The sequence below is a fragment of the Saccopteryx bilineata genome, chromosome 3 (genome assembly GCF_036850765.1).
Source record: "Saccopteryx bilineata isolate mSacBil1 chromosome 3, mSacBil1_pri_phased_curated, whole genome shotgun sequence".
Taxonomy (NCBI): Eukaryota; Metazoa; Chordata; class Mammalia; order Chiroptera; family Emballonuridae; genus Saccopteryx; species Saccopteryx bilineata.
The window spans coordinates 138,834,850-138,857,380 of record NC_089492.1 but is presented as its reverse complement, the minus strand read 5'-3'; the positions used below and the strand labels follow the sequence as shown (position 1 = coordinate 138,857,380).

Below are 22,531 nucleotides of genomic sequence, written 5' to 3'. Positions count from 1 at the left end.
AAAAACCGATAGAGTGCTGGTAGTTTTCCTGCATCCCACTGACTGTCCATTATCTCTGCAAAGTATGTGCACTCTGTATTGGAGTCCACTAACTTTATTTATTTATTTATTTTCTTGTGGGAGAGACAGAGAGAGTCAGAGAGAGGGGCAGATAGGGACAGACAGACAGGAAGGGAGAGAGATGAGAAACATCAATTCTTCATTGCGGCTCCTTAGTTGTTCATTGATTGATTTCTCATATGTGCCTTGACTGGGGGGCTATAGCAGACTGAGTGACCCCTTGCTCGAGCCAGTGACCTTGGGTCCAAGCTGGTGAGCCCGCCCAAACCAGATGAGTCCGTGCTCAAGCTGGCGAACTCAGGGTCTCAAACCTGGGTCCTCCACATCCCAGTCAGACGCTCTATCCACTGCACAACCACCTGGTCAGGCGAGTCCACTAACTTTAAAAAAGTAAAATGCCAAAGCAAGTGGTCTGGTTAAAGACTGTAGTAGAAGATTTGATAAATTTGGGGGGGAAATGGAAGTTTTGGCCAACTGAATTCTTTAGTTGACATAATGTTGATTCAAATATTTTTTATTATGGTTTCAAATTTGTTGGAACAGCCTAGTTATATTTGTTTCATTTTATTTTAACTTCAGTAAATACAGAAGAGTGAATCATGAACACAGTTAAGTCATTCTTTAATTTTCAGGGACATTCAAAACAGCATGGGATTTCCACAGATGGGCACTGATGGTTAAAATATTTAGGATGTTTAAAAACACAAACACCTTCTTACTCACTTAACACCCCTGATTCTAAGCAATTGCTCCTTCAGAGAATGTCTGGCATTGCTTCAATGTCTTACTTTTGAGTATCATTTTTCATTGCTGTGAGTATAGACATTGAAAGATGTGTGGAGTCTAGGAAAACCTAGGTTGTCAGCATATCTTTTAAACCAGTTTGTTTCTTGTGATTGTTTGATCTAGCATATTTTATCAAATACATAAATTGTAAGATATATATCTTAAGTACCTCTAAGAAAAGTATAAAGTACCATCAAATAAATCTTTTAAATGAAATAGATTGTAAGATTCATCCTTATTTTAGAAATGCAAAAGTGTCCAGAAAAGAAGGTGTATCTTAGGGTTGACAGAATTGAACATATCCCTGCATCTTCTAGAAAAGATTTAAGGAGACTTTGAAGGATATATAAAGCACTGGAAGGTTAACAGACCTTAAAGGAAAGTGATTAAAAAAAAGCAAGATGAATATAAGTACTGATAAGGAGCAAAGATTGGGACTTATACAATAATAATAATTACTGAATCTTATTCCTTAGAGCTGAGACCGCAAATTTGGGTTGAACTTTTTAAAGTCAGTGTAAAAAGGAAATAATTTATTACTCAACTCAATTCCCACAAAATAATATCAAACTAGTTTCTAATGAGAAAGTCCAATATTCCTGGTACTGAAATCATACATAAATTTCCCTGTATATAATATGAAGAATAATATCTTGTCAATAACCTTAGAGTATACACAGTGAGTTTCCTAAAACTCTAAGTGGTAATATCCCTCCATTGAGGTACATGGTAGCATATTATGACAGTAAAAACTTCCACCAGGGTCCAGGATAATTTCTCCTTGCTTATCTGCTTTAATTTAATGTGGTTAAGATTTTACAATAGGTGGCGGGAGAGATAAACTGAACTTCCTTCCAGCAAAGCAAATGCTGTTTCTCTCAGACAAGCTTTTGGATAGCAGTGAATCCAGACTGTCTCCTTTGGAGGTTGAGACATGGAATTCCTCTCTGCTGCTACTTACATATGAAACAGCATGACTTAATGGGGAGTGGAGAAAGCGTTAGTTCAGTATTCTCTACGGGAAACTGAGTTCCTTCTGAAGAATGTGTGCCTAAAGAAAAGGCCACCCTCTTTCACCTGGGCTCACAGGAAATATTGAGATACTTCCTAGGAAATAAGTTTGAATCATTTCTTACCTACAAGATGAATGGACAATACATACCCTCCCCATTGTTCTGCTCTGCAAATTATATATACAGAAAGTTCAGCCTGGAATAAAATTTAATATAGGTATAACTGGCTACTTAGCTTGGCCATAAAAATACCTCAATACCCAATCATAGAATATCTATTCTGGGGTTACTGTCTGAATTCTACTTCTTTATATTATATTCTTTAAGACAGAGTATTTTGGAAATGTATACCAAAGCAACAGGGTGAGAAGGCTTGCCTAGTCACCCTAATTAAGAGGTAAGTGTGCATCTGCAAAAAATAATAACATAAATGCAATACATTATATTTAGGCTTTCTTTATAGCGATAATTAGCTAGGAGAAATTCAGATATGTTTTAGACTTTTCAGTTTCTCCTGGAATAAACAAGTTCCTTTTGATCATTTTATTTTCAAATATTCACCTCACTAAGCTCTTTCTTTCTTTTTTTTTTAGATTATATAGTAATCAAAGAGCCCTGTCTTATGTGAGCTGAGTAATTATGGCAAATGAAATATTTTAGAACAATGCCAACAGTAAACGTCACGAAGACTTACTACTTAACATTTGCAAAGTGCATGATGAATCTAGCAAAACAATGTCTGAGTTGTTATTTTTCTTTTTATCTTTTGGTTCTCTCTCATTGGTCTCTGAGGATCAGATAGTTCCTCGGTTCACAGCATTCTCATTGTGTGCTCTCACTTTTCTAAATTTCTTGCAATTGTTTAATGTAGGAGATGGTCTCCCAGCAAGAGTCAGATGATCAGTTTCATCAACCTGGGTCTTATTAGGACTCCTGATATGTCATGGCAACTAAAATAGAGCAAGAGTCTACTTGTTAGAAGTAATTTCTCTTTTTGCTTCAATTGAACTGCTGTTTCTGAAAGGAAAATCCACAATCCATATAGATTATAATTTCATGTGATGAATTCAGAATGCCTATTCCAGACACTCAACAGAAGCAGTGTAAGATCTGGAAATTTGTCTTCTAACAGCATGATGAAGTCTGATAATCATAGTCCTAGAATTCAGAGCTTCTCAGAATTTCATGACCATACAAATTTAGATCTAGAGTTCTTGTTAAAATGCAGACTCTCTATTAGTAGGTCTAGAGTGGGGCCTGAGGTTCCATGTTTCTAGCAAGCCCCAGGTGACAAGGATGTCTCCAGAACTCACCTTTACTTTTTTTGAGGGAGGGAGTGAGGAGAGGGGAAATAGTGAATCAGACTCCTGCATGCAACTGGGATCCACTGGCAACTCCAGCTGGGGCTGATAATCAAGTACCAAGCTATTTTTAGCTCCTGAGGCTGATGCATTCCAAGGAGCTGTCCTCCGTGCCCGGAGCAGCGCTCAAACCAATCGAGCCACTGGCTGTGGGAGGGGAAGAGGGGAAGAAGGGGGAGAGGAAGAGGAGAAGAAACAGATATTTGCTTCTCCTGTGTGGCCTGACTGGGAATTGAACCCAGAACATTCATATGTCGGGCTGATGCTCTATCCACTGAGCCGGTGGCCAGGGCCCAGAACTGACTTTTAATTGATGGCCATATGGGGGAAGTTTAGAAAACTTATACCATTTCTGGCTCTGGGCAGATGTGATAGGGGGTTGTCAAGACAAAGTGCCCCTGTACCCTCATTATTGTGTATTATTTTGGAAAAAGAAGTATTTTGTGTTTATTGAGACCCTGGAAGCATAGAGCTGATCAAGTTGGTCATGGTCAGATAAACTGTCTTACAGTAAAACACATTGCAAGAAAAATAAAAGAATAAAACTGGGCTGAGCTCTGTCTTACTGCTCCTGTTCAGAAATGGAGGATCTATACTTATGATATTAATGATGATCAGTCTAGACCAGCCTGGGTCTCACAGTTTTATATTCAGATCACAACATCAACATATCTGAAAACAAGGTGTCCTTCCTGTGGCTATTGCTGAGGTTTTTCATTGGCCAGGGTTCATTGGGACCATCATTATGTTGATGACCTCGGTCCTTTGACCCCTTACACTCTTCTCTATGAGCCGTATGATTTTTTTCTCTTCTTTGAGGAGACACAGAGATATTGAGGAAATATTTGGAGTGCAGCTAGAGAGAAGTCATGTATCTTCTGAGTTGAGATTGAGAAGCCTATAGGGGGAGGGTGTTCAAGATTAAAAGAGTTGGCATAGCTAATAAAACAGAGTTCTGGAAGATGTGATCAGAAGATTAGTTAAAGGGGTAGTGGTAACAGCATGTCTTTCCTGACATAGGAGGGTAGAAGATAAAAATGGGTAGAGAGAAAAGTAAATTTGATGGTAGATAATGTCCTTTTTAAAACTACAGGGGTTTGGAGAAGGAAAGGATTATTGCTAAGAGAATTAGCTAGGAGATATTTTCAGGAGGAAGGATAATTGAGTCAATAGCACTAAATGTGGTAGAGTGGTATGATAAGATAAAACTAATTTGATTCTGGCAACTTATTAAGTACTTTAGTGAGATATCAGTTGAAGAGGGCTCTGTTATAGGAGGTGTGTGGATGAAAGTGAAATTTAGTGGGCTGTGAAAGACTGGAAAGAGAAAGTGGGCACTTGAACATATACTTCTCTTAAAAAAAATTGGCATTGACTAATATAATCTAAACTACTTAGCTTGCCTTTCAAAATTTTGTTCCACCGCATCTATCTAGCCTTACTTCCTATATCTTTCATATACAGCCTTCCTCTTTGAGTAGGACTGGTCTCCTTACTGGCTTGGAAAACATTATCCTTTCCTACATGTCAACATTCATGCGATTGCTCCTTGTCTCTGTTGTTGGAAGGTCTTGCTTTCTTTCCTTTTTCCTTACTGCACAAAAGATGTGCTCCAGCATTGTTAGAGAGGAAAGGAGAGGGTGTGAATCTTGAATGACTTTTGCTTTGGATGGAAGTTGGTGTGAGGTTTAGAAAGAGAGCCTGCTTGGGGAAGGAGTAAGCAGAGCATCCAACGAGGAGTTTCACAGAGTAAGAATACTTTGTAAGACTGCTCTCAAGTTGTAATTGGCACTTAAAAGTCTGTAGGTACCGTTTCCTTAAGACGTATCAGTCAGTCCGGAGATGTAACCTTATACAAAAATACCTGCCACCTCTGGAGCTTCATTGCGAGGTCCTTTATTATTGAAATAATCATCTGTGCTCTTCCTTAAAATTTTCTCTATGCAACATTCTATATTTTGTTTTATGGTTATCTCTGATAATTAAAAACTGATGGTTATTGGTAATATGATATTTAAAACTAGATTTTTCAATGGTGACTGTGGTTTATTTGATCTTTATTATTTACCTAGTATTTTGCCACCTCGCTCTTCCTTCTAATAGTTTGACTTTTAGTTCTTTTACATTTTCATGCTAGAATCATATTCTCTGTATGTAATGATATAATATAGTGTCTGCCTTTATAATATTTATGTAGTACCCCTTTATTCATGGGGGATATGTTCCAAGACCCCCAGTAGAGGCCTGAAATTGTGGATAGTCTCAAACCCCATATATGCTGTTTTTCCTATGCATACATGGCTAGGGTAAATTTAATTTATGAATTAGTCACAATAAGAGATGAATGCCAATAACTAACAAAATAGAACAGTTATAGCAATATACTGTAATGAAAGTTATGTGAACATGCAGTAAGTAAAATAAGAGTTACTTGAACACAAGCACTGTGATACCATCAATTGGATAAACCCACAGGGCTGCCAAGTGACTAGAGGGTGGCAGTATAGACAGCATGAGTACTCTGGACAAAGGGATGAGTCACATCCTTGTGGGACACGACAAGACAGCTGAGATTTAATCATGCGACTCAGAAAGACACGCCATTTAAAATTTATGAATGGTTTATTTCTGGAATTTGCCATTTAATATTTGTGGACTTGTTGGCCGGGGATAACTGAAACCATGAAAAGCAAAACCTTGGATGGGAGGGGGGGCTACTTCAATTTGTTGACTTTGTCTTCCAGCAAAACACTGACTCGCAGTGCGACTGACAGTTACTTCTCTACCTAAACGGATTAAGCGTGAACAGTTATGGAACCCATCATTCCCCTTTTCCCCTCTCTTTTATGCTTCATACTCTTTCACCCATGCGTGAAAGAAAGCTTTTACTAGAAGAGGATTGGATTCATTTTCTTCATTTGAAAGTAATCACATTTTTCTTAGAAGCTGCCTGGGAATATTTCATGTTTATTTTATTTTTCCCCCCATTTAACTACACTTTATCCTAGATTGTTATGAGCATTACCTAGGCAGTGCTCACACAGTAATGTACCATGAGGTAACAGAAGAGCTGAAATGTTTGCCTTTACAAAAATGAACCCATGATATAGTCATTTAGCAATTTTGGTAGATTTACTATCAGCTTTTATTTTATTTATTTATTTTTTAAAGATTTTGTTTATTGATTTTAGGGAGAGGATAGAAAGAGAGAAAGGCGGGGGCACGGAGTTATCAGGAAGCATCGACTCATAGTAGTAGTAGTTGCTTCTTGTATGTACCATGACCAGGCAAGCCGGGGCTTTGAACTGGCAACCTCAGCGTTCTAGGTCATCGCTTTATACACTGAGCCACCACAGGTCAATCTACTATCAGATTTTACTTCCCAATACTGTCAATATGCCTAAAATTAACACCCTCCCCATTTATTTTTTTCTCATTTGAGAATAAAATATTGGATCATAAAACTTCTCAAAATTATGTATAAAATGAGAAGGATGAGATATCAGTGAGAATAGCAATATTTTTCTCTAATAAAGAGCCTCACCTAAAAAGAGATCTTCTGCACAGTATTAGGAATATAGACAACACTTGCATACTATAATTATGGAATGCGATAGAGCTGCTGAACATAGCTACAACAGCAATCATATTACAATACAAAAACATATCAAATGAACACATGGTATATCTTAAATTCATATAATGTTACATGTCAAATATATTCAATAAAAAATAAATATATTTAAAGAAAGATCTTTGAGATGTTTGCTGTGTTAACTTAGAGGCCTGTGTTTCCAGGAGTTGGCAAGTTGGGATAGTTGAGGCCCCTGGGAAAGTTCTGTGTTCGCGTGTTAGACTCCATCCTCATTACCGAGAACACTCCTGCACCCCTGAAGGTACTTTTTGTGACCGGCTGTCTTTCTTCTGATGATTGCCAGTTTGTGGGCGGAACTTAAAATTCTATAATGTATGCATACACATTTTACAACTAACAACCATTACCTAACAGTCTTATTTGTAGTAATTTCACATTTCTTTGTGTGTTTGTGTATAGTGTTGTACTTAAATGTTATTATAGGGTACTTTAATTCATGCCATTTAATTAGCAATCAAAACAAAGCTGACTGTGAAGTCTCCTATTATTGTATTAACCACTTCTTAAGTATCTATTCTACCTGTGTTTATCATCTTAGTTCACATTTATTTAATATGTTTTCTTGTGTGACCTCCTGCCCCATAAATTGACCAGACATTAATTGTGACTTTGACTAATAATCACTTGGCTTGCTTTCAGAGTTGTCGTAAACAGCACAAACTGCAGTAGTTGGAACTTTTCTATGGCATAACTTTCTTGATAACCTCCAATAAAATCTGTTTGCTAAGCAGGACAAATGTCAATGACAATAAGCCATAGTGCCTACATGCTTATGAAGCTGATTCAAATACAGGATAACAATGACCAGCAACTTTTGCTGAGCAGAATGGGGAACATTACTTTCATTGCCATCCCAAACTTCTCACTGGGAGAAAATAAAGGTCCAGAATTCTATAGGCAATAACAGGTTGTTTAAAATATATTAAAAGTGGCCCTGGGCCCTGGCTGGTTGGCTCTGTGGTAGGGCGTTGGCCCGCTGTATAGAGGTCCTGGGTTCGATTCCTGGTCAAGGCACACAAGAGAGGAGACTATCTGCTTCTCCACTCCTCCCCTTTCTCTCCCTGTTCCTCTCCTGCAGCTGTGGCTCAACTGGTTTGAGCACATTGGCCTGGGCGCTGAGGATGGCTCCCTGGAGCCTCCACCTCAAGCGTAAAATTAGCTTGGTTGCGAGCACGGCCCCGGATGAGCAGAGCATCAGCCTCAGACAGGGATTGTTGGGTAGATCCTGGTTGGGGTGCATCTCTCTATCTCCCCTCCTCTCACTTAAAAAGAAAAAAAGGGAAAAGAAAAGATAATAAAATATTTGCTAGCAATTAAATAGCTCTCAATACAGTGCTAAAAGAAGTTTGGCAGTTGAGATATGTATCCAAATTATGATACTTAGAAGAGGAGGGATAATGCAAATCTGATTTCAACTCTGAGAATTTTAGCTGGCTAACCAAATGTTGAGACTGAATCATGCAGTCCTCTCAGATTACATTTACCATTTTGATTTTAAAAGATGAAATGAGAAGTAGAAATAATCTTCAGAAGTCCTTGGTAGGTGACACGTAAGGACTGGGTCCTGGTGGCCCAGTGTTTATTAACTGTTCATTCACCTGGCCCTGATATTTCGTCCAGGACTCAGCATTGCTTTTCCTGTCTCAGTGCTCAGAGGCAATTCGGCATTTTGTCTGATTTTATTCCCTCCCAGAGACTGGTCACTCCAACAAACACTGTGTCTGCCCACCTGCAAAAGCACATCCTCCAGGGAACTGGGACTTTGAGCTACTGGCAAGTCTGCTTCTCCTAATGTTCACATACTTTTATTTTTCTGCTTGAAATTAATGACTTTATGTAAGTGTTAATTTGTATAATTCCACATTTTCTTTCAGTTGAAGCTATGTGATCTGCTTTCATGATCTGTTAAACAAAGGATATTTAAAAATTAGGAGATGATAATGTTATTTCTAGATAGTTTGCAGAGTCGTTTTACAGTTTTCCTTTCATATTTAAGGTGACGACCCTTGTTAACACAAGCAACAAAGGCCCATCTGGTAAAAAGAAAGGGAGGTCAAAGAAAGCCCATGTACTGGCTGCATCTGTAGAGCAAGCCACGCAGAACTTCCTGGAAAAGGGGGAACAGATCGCCAAGGAGAGTCAAGATCTCAAAGAAGAATTGATTGCTGCTGTGGAAGATGTACGCAAACAAGGTAGGCGAGTAACATGGTTGGCCCTGGCCTGTTACCTCAGTCGCTTAGAAAGTCATCCTGAATTACTAAGGATGTGGGTTTGATCTCGGGACAGGTTACATATGGGAAGTGCCCAGCGAATGCACGACTAAGTGGAACAACAAATAGATGCTTCTCTCTCTCTCTCTCTCTCTCTCTCTCCCCCCACCTTTGTTCTCTCTGTGTCTTTAAAATCAATCAACAAAAAGTTGCTAATTGCTTATTTTTAAAAAAAGAACGTTCAAGAGGGATGTGTAAACAATGGATTTTTCTCTGGAATCAATGTATATTTGCTCAAAGGAGTCATGTTTTTTTTTCTCTCTCCGCCTATACTCATCGTTTTTAGTATTTGCTAGAATCAGATCCAGAATCGAAAAGAGGTGTGTTTGCTGTGGCGTTATAGCACAGCTGCACTCCATGGCTGCTCTTACTTCAGAGTCCTCAGGTTGTTTTCTCTCAGATGAAAACAGACTCTTGTGTCAACTCAGGCTTTAGACAGGGAGAGTAGGATGAGAAGACCTCATCTGGCTAGAGTCAACAAACACCAGCATGTTAAGGATGGAGGGAGGAGAAGAATCACGCAAGTCATGTAAAGATATTGTTGCTTTGTATGATTCCCAAGTTGATATTTTCAGGTCACAACTTTCCTCAAGAATCTAGCTATCTAGTTATCAATGAATTGATCAATAATATAATTAACTAGTTAGCTAAAATGCCATTTATTAACATTTAAAGTTTTTGTGTTAAAATATATATATAAAAATGTATCATTAACCTATTTTAAGTGTATATTTTAGTAGTATAAAGTATATTCACATTTTTGAGTAGCTAATCTCCAGAACTGTTTTATCTTGCTTGACACTCTATCCCTATTAAACAAAAATTCCTGTTTCCCTCTCCCCCAGTCCCTGACAACTGCTGGTTCCTATGCTACTTTCTGAAAACATTTGTCTATTTGGCATCTTGAGCTGAAAATTCTGAGGCACCTTGAAATCAGAACAGAAATCTTCTCTAGCCAGGTTTCCCTCCTGCATTCTTTACCTCCATGAATGCCACATGTAGATACCCAGTTGCACAGTGCTGACATCTTGGTATCATTGTCATTTTTCTCTCCTTTCAAATACAATGTATTATACAGTCCCATAGATTGTAATTTCTAAATACCTCTTAAATAGATGAATTCCTGTTTAATTATTCAAAAGAACCACATTTTGCCTGAGTGGTGATGGCACAATGGATAGAGCATTGACTTGCGATGCTGAGGTCCCAGATTCAAAACCCCGAGACCAGTGGCTTGAGTGCGGGCTCATCTGGCTCGAGCACAGTCTTGTTAGCTTGAGTGTGGGGTCATTGGCTTGAGTGTGAAATCATCAACATGATCCCAAGGTTTCTGACTTGAGCCTAAGGTCTCTGTTGAGCAAGGGGTCGCTGGCTTGGCTTGAGCCCCCTGGTTGGTCAAGGCACATATGAGAAGCAATCAGTGATCCACGGAAGTAATGCAACTACAAGTTGATGCTTCTCATCTCTCTCCTTTCTTATCTTTCTCTCTCTCTCAAAAAAAAATTATCGAAAGAACCATTTTTTAGCTGCCTTTATACATGCTGTTTTCTTTTACACAGTTAAGGATGACTCATTCTGCAAACCCCCGCTCAAAGTACACTTTCCCAGGGAAACCTTTCCTGACTTGGCTCTTTTCATTGTCAGTTTCCAAAGGATAGTTTAATATTTGTGTGCTAAATTGATTGTTTACTTTCTTCCTTGCCAGAGTATAAAGTAATAGAGACTATAGCATGTATCTCTTACTGATCAATGATTTGCAATTCCTAGTATTCATAAAATTTCAGTAAATACTTGTTGAATGGCTGAAGGTATAAATGCATGAAAGTTCTCTTTTCTTCTTATAAACCTATCAATTTTAAAATTTACAAACTGGATCGTTAGGCCCAAGAAATACCAACCCTCCTTCTATATCAACAACCACTTTCTGCGTGCGGCCACCTTATTCCTGCTAAAAATTCATTTTGTTTCCATTACCCTAATATAAATGTTACTTTAATTTGAAATGTTAAATTTTACATATTTTATTCAATATGGGTGGAGTGCATCTGTGTATGTATTTTAGTAATGTGTAACTTTACAAGTTTTTAAGTGCTATTGAATACTGATATTCCTTCTAAATTACAGATGAACACTGTGTCCATGCATCTATAGCCTGGATAACTTTTTCCATTTTTTTTTTTTTGCGGGGGGGAGATTGACATATAATAAATTGTACACATTTTAAAGTGTACAAATGGATGTTTTGACAAATGTATACACTGTGAGACCATCACCACACTGGTGACTGGTTCCTAGGCAACTTTCTCAGAAGATTTTTCTTTGATGATGATACATTTTTCCTTTTAGATTATTCAACAACTTAGCTTCCCCCCCCCTTTTTTTATTTTTTCTAGAAGTTAGTTTTGATACCTTCTGTAGAAATGAATATTTTCATTCTCTTGACCCTTATATGAAATTGTGTTTTTGACAGTTTTTGGCCAGACTGTTCTAGTGATATTAGAGTGGGAAATTTTAAAGATGCTAATTTAGGACAGCTTACAGTGGGGACTCTTCTATGCATGTTTTAAACTTTCCCTGGATTATTTATATTCTCTCTTTACAGAAAAAATTACGCGCCCTGGCCAGTTGGCTCAGCGGTAGAGCGTCGGCCTAGTGTGCGGAGGACCCGGGTTCGATTCCTGGCCAGGGCACACAGGAGAAGCGCCCATTTGCTTCTCCACCCCTCCACCGCGCTTTCCTCTCTGTCTCTCTCTTCCCCTCCCGCAGCCAAGGCTCCATTGGAGCAAAGATGGCCTGGGCGCTGGGGATGGCTCTGTGGCCTCTGCCCCAGGCACTAGAGTGGCTCTGGTCGCAACATGGCGACGCCCAGGATGGGCAGAGCATCGCCCCCTGGTGGGCAGAGCATCGCCCCTGGTGGGCGTGCCGGGTGGATCCCGGTCGGGCGCATGCGGGAGTCTGTCTGACTGTCTCTCCCTGTTTCCAGCTTCAGAAAAATGAGAAGAAAAAAAAAAAAATAAATAAATAAATTTAAAAAAAGAAAAAAAAAAAGAAAAAATTACGCCTCAGAAATGATGCCTATGTCACCTGTATAAAGCTCAACTGTCACATCTCTCTCTCTCTCTCTGAACAGTGTCAGATTCAAGGCAAACATTGCATATTACACAAAATGACAAACATTTTACTGGAAAAAGCCTTTAACATCTATTTTCATGTTTCTCTGAGTCTTAACCGTCTCCCACCCCCTTCAGCTGCCTGTCATGTGTAAGAAGTGCCTCTCTTCCTTGGCAACAACGGCCTCGGGCTCTTCCTCCAGTTCTGTGCCCAGAGGTCTTCTTATCGGCCATCTTCCCTTTCCAGCTCTTTATTGTGTTGTCTCCTTACACTGTCTGGCTTTGCCCAATCCTGTTTGTCTGGTACATAGATTTTATTTACAAAGGCGAGCATGAGATGATTTTCAGAGAAGGGTGGAGAGAATGGAATATGAGGGGGACCCGTGAGGACTAGGGCAGGAGACCTTAGTTACTGGAAATGTTCAGAAACAGAATCTTTCCTTCCATTCTAGAAATTTACCTTCTAATATGTAAGATGATGTTCAGTAATTATGGGAATACTGACATTTAGAAACACTGTCCTCCTTTAAAGGACCTTTGACATCCTTACATCCTTACTTATTAAATAATAGGTAGTGTAGGATCTAAAGCTATTAAAGTTGGTCTTTTGCTATTGAATTGTTCTGCTTTTTTAAAATCAAATGATCAAAAGTATTGCCACTTGAAAAAAATTTCAGCATAAATAAATGCCACAAGGTTTAGTACTGTCCTCCATTTTCAGGTTTTTAATATAGAACCTTTTTTTTTTTAAGTTTCACAACATTCATGGTTATAAGTACTGTACTCTGATAAGATCATGTATGATATTATTAAACTATGTCATATTGTATCTCATATGATTAACCTTAGCATTGGTTGAAATGCTTTATAATTTTAAAAAATATATTATCTCTCTTAAATAAGAAGACATACTGCTGGAATTAGCACAAAGAAAGTGATATTTACGCTGAACATTGATGAAAAGTTTATGAAGGATAATGGAGTATGCATTTCAGTTTTAAGCAACCTGATCTGCATGCCAGACTTTTTAAAGTGCTCAGTATCAGTGGTGATAATACATATTTTTCCCTTGGAATATTACAGTAGATGATTTTCATTATAGGTTATAAAATTAAAAAACCATATCTGAGTAGGCTTCTGATAGCATTTATGTTAAAAATAAGTAACAAATTATCAAAATATACATAAAGAAAAATCAGTGTATTAAAACATTAGAATAGTGATATTTTAGACTTGGGTAAAGATGGACAATTTGGTCAGAGTGTATGTATCTGTTTCATCATAGCTAAATTAATTACATATATATAGATAATCTTCCTAATTTAAGTTTAAACTTCATCAAGAGAGGAACAATGATGTGTATAGATTTCCCTCTCTCCTAAAGCAATTGGCATGGTTCTCTAACACGTGGCAGGTGTTAGGAAAGCGATTTACATGGGGAGTCAGCAAAGCACTAGAAGTTTTATTAAGATATGTGACTTCTAATGTTCTTTGGCCAATAACTCTATGATTTAAGCTAATTCAGATAACCACTTTCAGCCTCACTGTCTCTGTTTTTCAAATACAGACAGTAATTATTGTGTTTGATTCACTAGGTTGTTTTACATAGAAAGTCACAAGGATTAAAAAACTAAAATATTATGTACAATATATAAGTAATATCTAATATAGCATATACTATGTATATTTATATATATATATATATCAGAGCTTATTACTTAATTGTGATTTAATACATTAGTCTTTATTACATAGCAATAGAGCCCCTCCCTATTAATGAGAAATCCGGGCCCTTCCAATCAGGATGCTGAAAGCTCAATCAGAATCCAGTAGTCTCTGAGAAGGGGCTTGAATAGATCAGTGTGACTTAGTGTTGATGGCAGTAGTGAGTGCTCCCAGAAAGCTGTGGTGGAACAATTGTGCAGCCAGTAAATAAACACAGAAAAGCTCCTATTGAGGAATGCAAACACAGTTACTCCAGTCAGGTCTTACTGTTGAAGCTCTGGGGCAATGAGAGCTTGGCACAGGGAATGCCAAAACACTTTTAATGTTTACCAGCAAGATATTCCTAGGCTGAAAACTATGGACTGAACTAGAGGTTCTCAAACTTTAATGAATGTTAGACTCACCTGGGAGGCATTTGAACTGCTTCATGTCTAGGCTTCACCTTCTATCATTTAAGTCAGAATCTCTGGGGTGGGACTTAACCATGAAGGTTTTTAAAGATTCCTAGGTGATTCCATTTTGCAGACAAATTAAGAATAAATGCACTAATCTGCCCTTGCCATCGGCCCCACTTGGATGATCTATCAATCCATGTTAATCGACTAGTAGTTCACATTAGGCAGCTGATGGCAGTTATTCATTGTACAAGGTTATGTGCTTGTAGGATATTTAGATATAAATAGGTATTATGTAGGATACTTATGTATGAGAAACAACTTGATATTCTGTATTAAAATGTGGATCTATATATCCTATGCACAATGATGTCTTATGGTACCTGACATTCTGTAGGACTCAGAGATTATGTAAGTATATACTAGGGGGCCACATCTATAGGGCAGTTTAATATTTAAGTTGTTAGACAAGGAAGACATACTGCTGGAATTAGCACAAAGATATTACGCTGAACATTGATGAAAAGTTTATGAAGGATAATGGAGTATGCATTTCAGTTTTAAGCAAACTGATTTTAAATTAAAAAGATAAGGCCTTGGCTGACTGGTTCAGTAGATAGATCATTGGCCTGGTATGCTCAGATTCAATCCCTGGTCAGGGCACACATGAGAAGCAACCATCTGCTTCTCTTCCTCCTCCCTCTCTCCCTTCTCTCTCTTTTCCTCTCTCGCATCCAGTGGCTGGATTAGTTCGACTGATGGCTAGGGCACTGAGGATAGCTTGGTTAATTTGAGCATTGGCCCCAGACAAAGGTTTCTGGGTGGATTCTGGTTGAGGTGCATGCAAGAGTCTGTCTTTTTATTTCCCCTCTACTCACTTAAAAAAATGATAAGAATGACATGGATAATTGGAGGATAGATAGAGAAGCCCTGATTTGGTGACAAGTTTCACACTCAAGTGTAATTATAAAAATGGTAAAGTGATGGGAAGAGATCAGATTGGGAGAAGTTCATAAACCATGCTATGTTTAGAAAACAAGACAAAAAAAAAACAAGGAGGAAGGAGGGAAGGAAGGGAGGGAGGGAGGGAGGGAGGAAAGAAAGAAGGAAGTTGTTTTCTATCCATTTAAGTAATATTCTAGAAATATTAATTTGGAAACTTCATAAAAAGTTGAATAAATCAGAGAAAGACTGAACTCAGATATTGTTGGGGTATTATTATAATATAGCAGAGAAAAAAAGAACAAGACAAAATATTTTGATGGTCTAGGATTGAGATAGTGTCAATAGATCAGAAATAAGATTTGCCACTTGTTGAAGGGAAGAGACAAGTCAGCATTTTATTCTAAGTGTTTGGTTGTGGTCTACTTAATTGGGACATCTTAAGAGGTGACAATAGTGGGAAGACAGGACTACTTTGATTTTAAACATTGATGAATAAGGAGAACTGCCTTGCAGGTGTTTAAAAGCTCTGGGAATGGAGCCATGCCAGCTAGCTCAGCAGTAGAGCATCAGCCAGGCGTTGGAAGTTCTGGGTTCGATTCCCGGCCAGGGAACACAGGAGAAGTGCCAATCTGCTTGTCCACCCTTCCCCTTTTCCTTTCTCTCTGTCTCTTTCTTCCTCTCCCGCAGCCAAGGCTCCAATGGAGCAAAGTTGGCCCGGGTGCTGAGGATGGCTCTGTGGCCTCTGCCTCAGGCTCTAGAATGGCTCTGATTGTGGCAGAGCGATGCCCCAGATGGGCAGAGCATCGCCCCCTGGTGGGCATGCTGGGTGGATCCTGGTCGGGCGCATGTGGGAGTCTGCCTGCCTCCTGGCTTCTCACTTCAGAAAAATACAAAAAACAAACAAACAAACAAAAAAACAAAACTAAACTATGGGAATGGAACTTTGGGGAAACAAAAAGAAATTTGGGAGTCTCTGGAGTTGATACATGAAGCTTTCAGAGACAGAGCTTTTTGAGGACTTACTTGCCAGTAAAGAGATGGAAAAGAGTAGAGCAATGTAGGCTTAGTTTTGGGAAGAAATGCCAAAAAGGATGAGAAGATAGAACAGAAATAAATTAGATAGGGAAGGCATAACCTGAAATGTCACCAGAGATCCGAGAATACTGAATACAGAGAGTACCCGACAGTAAGAGGAGTCTGTTACAAAGGAGACATAGATCAATCTAGACGTTAGAATGTTGTAATTATTTCAAATTCTTCTGAGATCATGGAGGATGAATAATGAGAAAAAGCCTTGGATTTTGCTAAGAAGATGTCATTAATTATACTTAAAAAGTACATTTTCAGGAAGCTGCAGGGACAATAGTTGAATAGAAAGGAGTAGATACTGAAGGAAGGATGCATGCAGGAAAGGGAACAGCACCTTTCCTTGGTCATCACTGAACTATAGACTACACATATTTCTTTTTTCCCCTGCAGATAATTGGGACTCAAATGAGGACCCATGTGTTAGAATTATTTTGTAAGCACTTAATGCATGATTCAGAAGATTGTCACAGATGAAAAGAGAGAAGTAGAAGAATAATAGGAGAAAGATTAAAGAGAAACAAAGAATATGATTGCTTGCTTGTTTCTTTTGTTCAACTCAAATAAGAAGTATTGGAACATATAGATCAAGGAAGGGAACCACTGGAGAGAACAATTGTAGATACAAAGGGAGAAAGCTCAGGTTGGTGGTGTGAGGTGAGGCAGATGGGACATTTGTGTATCTGGAAAATTGGTAGAGATCGTGAGATTACTAAACAATGTGTTTACAGAATACCATGAGAACCATAGCATACTGGATGAAATTATCTCAATTATTTTGAACAAAAGGGGAGGTAGTTTTAATGGACCATGGATATCTGATATTTGACCACTGTTGCAGATGTTTTCATGTATTTTTTTTCTGTCATTAGCATATGGGTGAATCTCTCATATATTTCTATGATATTTTACATATTAAATATAACTTATGCAGCTGAAAAGGCCATTTTATAACAGGCTAAATTTTTTATTTTGTTTATTTGCTGTGTAACAGCATCTATCAGCAATGGGGCTCACATGTTGTCTTTGTGAATCTTCTGAGATTTAAAGTAGGTCTAAAAGCTGACCTTTTTAAGATAGACACTGTTCTTCATGTTTATCCCATTGACAGATCCATTTCATGGTGTGATAGCATTTGGTTTTATGCCGTCTCATCATTATATTACCGCAGCCTCTTTCTTAAGCCGTGGAACAGCTGCTTGGGTTTTCTATCTTCAGTAACCTTCTCTGATTGCCCACTCTGTCTGGTACATAGTGTACAATTGTTTAATCTTAATTGTGTTTCATCAACAGATTTAAGACATGGCCCAGCTACCAAGATGTGCTAGTCTAGGATGTAGACAAAGAGGTACATAGGCCTAACCCAAGTTTCAGAGGGATCTCGTGGAGCAAACTGACAAGAAAGTACAGATAAAAGAGCTAGTTTCTTTGGGGAATCAGTTTCTCAGTCAAAGGTATGGTCAAACTATTTGTGCTCATTTAGGCTTTTCATTGTTTTGACCCAATCTCATGTGTGGAGTGATATAGTGGTGTCAACTAGGCCCATTATTATTATTTTTTTACTCAATCAATATTTATTGAGTAACTGAAGACCAGTGAGCAGAGACAGACAGAACAAAAGAATAAATAGTAGAGTGGGGAGAGAAAGGTATTCTTATATCTCTGGAGAGAGATTAAACCTATGTCTCCTGATGACCAGGTGACTTTCTCCCTCCCCACCCACTTTCATGCATTCTGAGTGGTGATAGGCTATGAAAGTGTGATTAAAATATGGGATGACTAAAAGCATGATACACAAAGAATAAGTGGATATAAGGACTAATATTAAAATTTTAAAGATTTGCTCTGTGAAAGACAATGAAGACAAGCCATAGTAAGCTGGAAGAAAATATTTCTAAGTTACACCTTTGATAAATTCTTGTATGTAAAGAACTCAAAAATTCAACTATAAGAAAAGGAAGAAAATTTTTAAAATGGACAAAGATCTGAACAGACTTGTTATCAAAGAAGATATGCAGATGTAAATAAACATACGAACAAAAATCAACCTCATTTGTCATTAGAGAAGTGTAAATTAAAACAACAGTGAGATTTTACTATATGACTTCGGGAGTCAATAAAATTCCCCAAATTGATAGATAATACCAAATGTTAGTAAGGATTTGGGATGACAGAAATTCTCATTCATTCAGATGCAAAATGATACATCTGTTTTGAAAGACAGTTTGGCCTTTTATTTTCTTTTTAATAAAAATATCATAAATATTGAAGTACCATATAATCCAGTAAACTCGATCCTAAATATGTATTTACTCCTAGGATTGAAAACTAGAAAACTCATGTCTATACAAAATCACTTAAACCCGTTCCTTTTTTTTTTTTTTTTTTAACAGAGAGAGAGAGTCAGATAGGGACAGACAGGCAGGAACAGAGAGAGATGAGAAGCATCAATCATCCGGTTTTGTTTTTTTTCATTGAGACATCCTAGTTGTTCATTGATTGCTTTCTCATATATGTCTTGACCGTGGGGCTACAGCAGACTGAGCAACCCCTTGCTCGAGCCAGTGACCTTGGGTCCAAGTTGGTGAGCTTTGCTCAAACCAGATGAGCCCACACTCAAGCTGGTGACCTCGGGGTCTCGAACCTGAGTCCTCCACATCCCAGTCCGGAGCTCCATCCACTGCGCCACCGCCTGGTCAAGCCTGTTCCATTTCTTAAAATAAACTTTTAATTTTTGAATAGTTTATATTTATAGAAAATTTTCGCCTGACCTGTGGTGGCACAGTGGATAAAACTTTGACCTGCAATTCTAAGGTCATAGGTTCAAAACCTTTTGCTTGCCTGGTCAAGACACATATGGGAGTTGATGCTTCCTGCTCTTCCCCCTTCTCTCTCTCTCTCTCTCTTGCTCTCTCCTTCTCTCTAAAATGAATAAATAAAGCCATTAAATAAAGAAATTTTCAAAGAGAGTAAAGAAACCTTTCACATACTCATTTTACGTACATTTGTTGCAATTAACTAATGTTAAGGTATTATTAATTTAGGCAATCACAATAGTAAAAACTTTCTACTGATGTTCTTAGCAAAAATGGCAAGAAAAAACACCGTGTGGATGCTGAGATATTTCTAAACTGACTGGTGGAGAGTGGTAAATCATACCTCTGAATGAATCAAATGAGAAATCTAATTTAGAAGATTGCCAATTTAGGACTGTTTTCTTTAATAACCTTTATTGAGGTCCAAACTTATCAGCCTAAGTGAAAACATTCTTAGCTTTCACAGAAAAGATTTAAAGAGACTTTCCAGGATATGCAAAACACAGTAAGAAAGCAAATGAACTCCAAGGGAGAAGACTAAAGAAAAAGCAAGTTTAGAGCTTAGAGAGGAGCAGGGAAAGTAGCTAATCCGAATACATATCAGGTCCCAGACATACTGAGCAGTGTTCACCCACTCAGGGCAGGCATGGGGCGGGGGCAGAGGAGCACAGTGGGGGTAGCAGCAGTTTTGCAGTGAACCTAGGTTGAAATTCCAACTCTGACTTTCTTGCTGCATGTGCTGTGACTTGAGCAAGTTATTTCTCTCTGCCCTAGTGTTTGCATGAGTTAAGTGGGGTAATCATGCATAGAATTCCAGGACTGTTGTGTAGAGCAAATGACAGGATGCCTGTAGTGTTTGGCACTAACTCTAGCATGCTGCAGGCTCTAAAGCTTGATGGCCTTTATATGCATCATCATTCTTATTTTATCTGCTATTGGGGCTCTTACACTTCCTAACAGACCAGTTGTAGATGTCAAGTTTTAAGATATTTGTTATCACAATAGAAAGTCTTCAGGTAGACCACTAAATCAGTTTCATTTCATTTGAAATTCACTTTGTCTGAAGAGAAAGTTCTTAAATGAAACATCTGACCCTAACCATGCATCAGAGGAAATAGTCTGCATTCCCACATAAAAAGAAACCTTGTTATCAAGCATTTCCTCTCCAGTAGCTAAGTCTGTATGTAATTCAATCAGAAATGCATTTGACATAAGCATCTTGAATAACAACAGGATAAGATTTTCCAAGAAGAAGCTGATTTGTGGAGGCATCCCTAATTATGAGACATGTCTGCAATTTGATGCAGCCCAGGCCCTCTTGGTCAGCATTGGGCCTGGCTGAAACTGAGACCGAGGGAGTGTGCTTCTAGATGGGATTCTACTCTAGAAAACCAAATAAATGAGGCAAGGCAAAAGCTTCTAAAACCAAGTTGAGTCCTGTTAAGTGCATGCTTCTCTAAGGTCCCAGAGGACCAGCCCTCTGGAGGGACATATAGGCGATGGGAAATCAGGCCTTACAATGTCCTGTGGAGATGCCACCCCAGAATTTCAGGGTGAAGCAGGTTATCTTACTCATTGGAAGCTGAAAACAGATTTCCAGTTAAAATAGAGGTGGAAAAGTCAGACAGGAAAGGCAGGAGATGAATGACCTCTTTTCAAACCAAGAGTCAGTGCCTGATACTCTATATCTATCCTTGTGTTCCTGTGGGTAAAAAGAGAGAGAGGGGGAGGGGGGGGAGAAGAGAAGAAGAAGAAAAGAAAGAAAGAGAAAAGGAAAGCCACTTTATCTCCCAAGGCTAGCCACTGCCCTGGAGCTCCTGGTGCCTTCGCCCGTCACCTTCGGAGGACTGCACCTGCGTGATCATCCTACTCCTTCCTTTCTGTTGGAACAGTTCAAGGAGCATGCAAACATGTTACAACAAGCAGAAAACCTTCTCTAATTGCAGACCCCTCCAACAACTACCTCACCTTCGTGCTTCTTTGAAACAAATTTTTTTTCAAAGAACAATCCACATTTACTCATTCAATTCCTTACTCTGCAATCATTTTTCTTTTTATTCTGTAGTATACTATAGTCAGAACGGCATGAAGAGTAACAAGAAAACCAGTATGCGGACCCCTCTCTTTAATAAACAAAACATTCTCAATGTAGTGGAAGCTGCTGGCTTCCTCCTTGATGTTGAGATTTTCTCCCTTCCTGCTTCCACTGCCCAACCTGGGCCAGGGAACCAGTCCTGAATTTGGGCATCATTACTTCTCATCCATTCTCATTGTCATTTTATTATGAAAAAGTTCAAACAGATAGCAATGTTGAAACAATTTTATGGGGAATTCCTGTACCTGGAAAACTACCACCTCAGACTGCCGTTAACACTTTGCTATACTCACTCTATCACAAATCTATTTGCCATGAGTTGAAAAAATAACTTTCCCACATATGAGCAGTCCCTCTTTCATCTACTCCGGTCTGGCTTTCAGCTGAACCCTGCATGGAACCTGCTCTGGTCAGTCACTGGGTTCAGCTGTTTGTCGTATCTGGCCTTGTCTCTCTCTGCATCCTTGCTCAACCTCTCACAGGCCCTTTCCCATTCTATATCTTTGTTCAACCCCTTAATAGCATCCTGTGGAGTTGACAACCACCCATCACCAGAGCCCCACCCTCTCTGTTCTCACCTCTTTTGGCTTTGGCAGTACCACTTTTTACTCCTACCACCTTTTGGTCCTACATCTTAGATTTCTAAATATTTGAATGCTTGCGCCTGGGCTTTATCCTTCTCTATTAATCATCTCACTCTTTATACCGAAGATGCCAAAATTTTGACTTCTGGACCTTAGCTGTAGATAACTGTAATATTGCCCTTGCTCAAACCCTGCGACATTCTCCCTCATATTTTTCTCATTTAGAAATGGGACTAATAACCTGGTTACTTAAATCAATAGCTTTGGCCAAGTTGAATTTTAACAGTATAGACCTAAAATATATTGTAAGTCCTTCCATTTTAAGGCAGTATAGCGTAGTCATTAAAAGCGTAGGTTATAGAAAAAGACAACCTACATTTGAAACCTGATTCCAACATTTACTAACTGTTTGACGGTAGATAAATTACTTAATCTCTCATAGGCCTCAGTTTCATCATCTGTAAAGGTGGACTAATAATAGTACTTATTATATAGGTAGTTGTTAATATAGGCAAGGTACTTAAATCAGAGACTGACACATAGTACGCATTATATAAATGCTAACTTAAACCACTTGTTCAGAAAGGCCTTTTCAGTCCCCTCCATAAAGAACAAAGTAGGAAATTATAT

At 38.5% G+C, this 22,531-nt stretch overlaps 1 protein-coding gene across 4 annotated transcripts in view; it reads left to right on the top strand.

The window, feature by feature from the left end:
* CTNNA2 (catenin alpha 2) overlaps positions 1-22,531 on the top strand; it is a 1,254,514-nt gene that overhangs the window by 247,806 nt on the left and 984,177 nt on the right. For all 4 annotated transcript variants that reach the window (XM_066267520.1, XM_066267518.1, XM_066267521.1 and 1 more), the window contains one exon: positions 8,872-9,067. In XM_066267520.1, the coding sequence (XP_066123617.1) occupies positions 8,872-9,067 (196 nt within the window). The remainder of the gene's footprint in view (positions 1-8,871; positions 9,068-22,531) is intronic.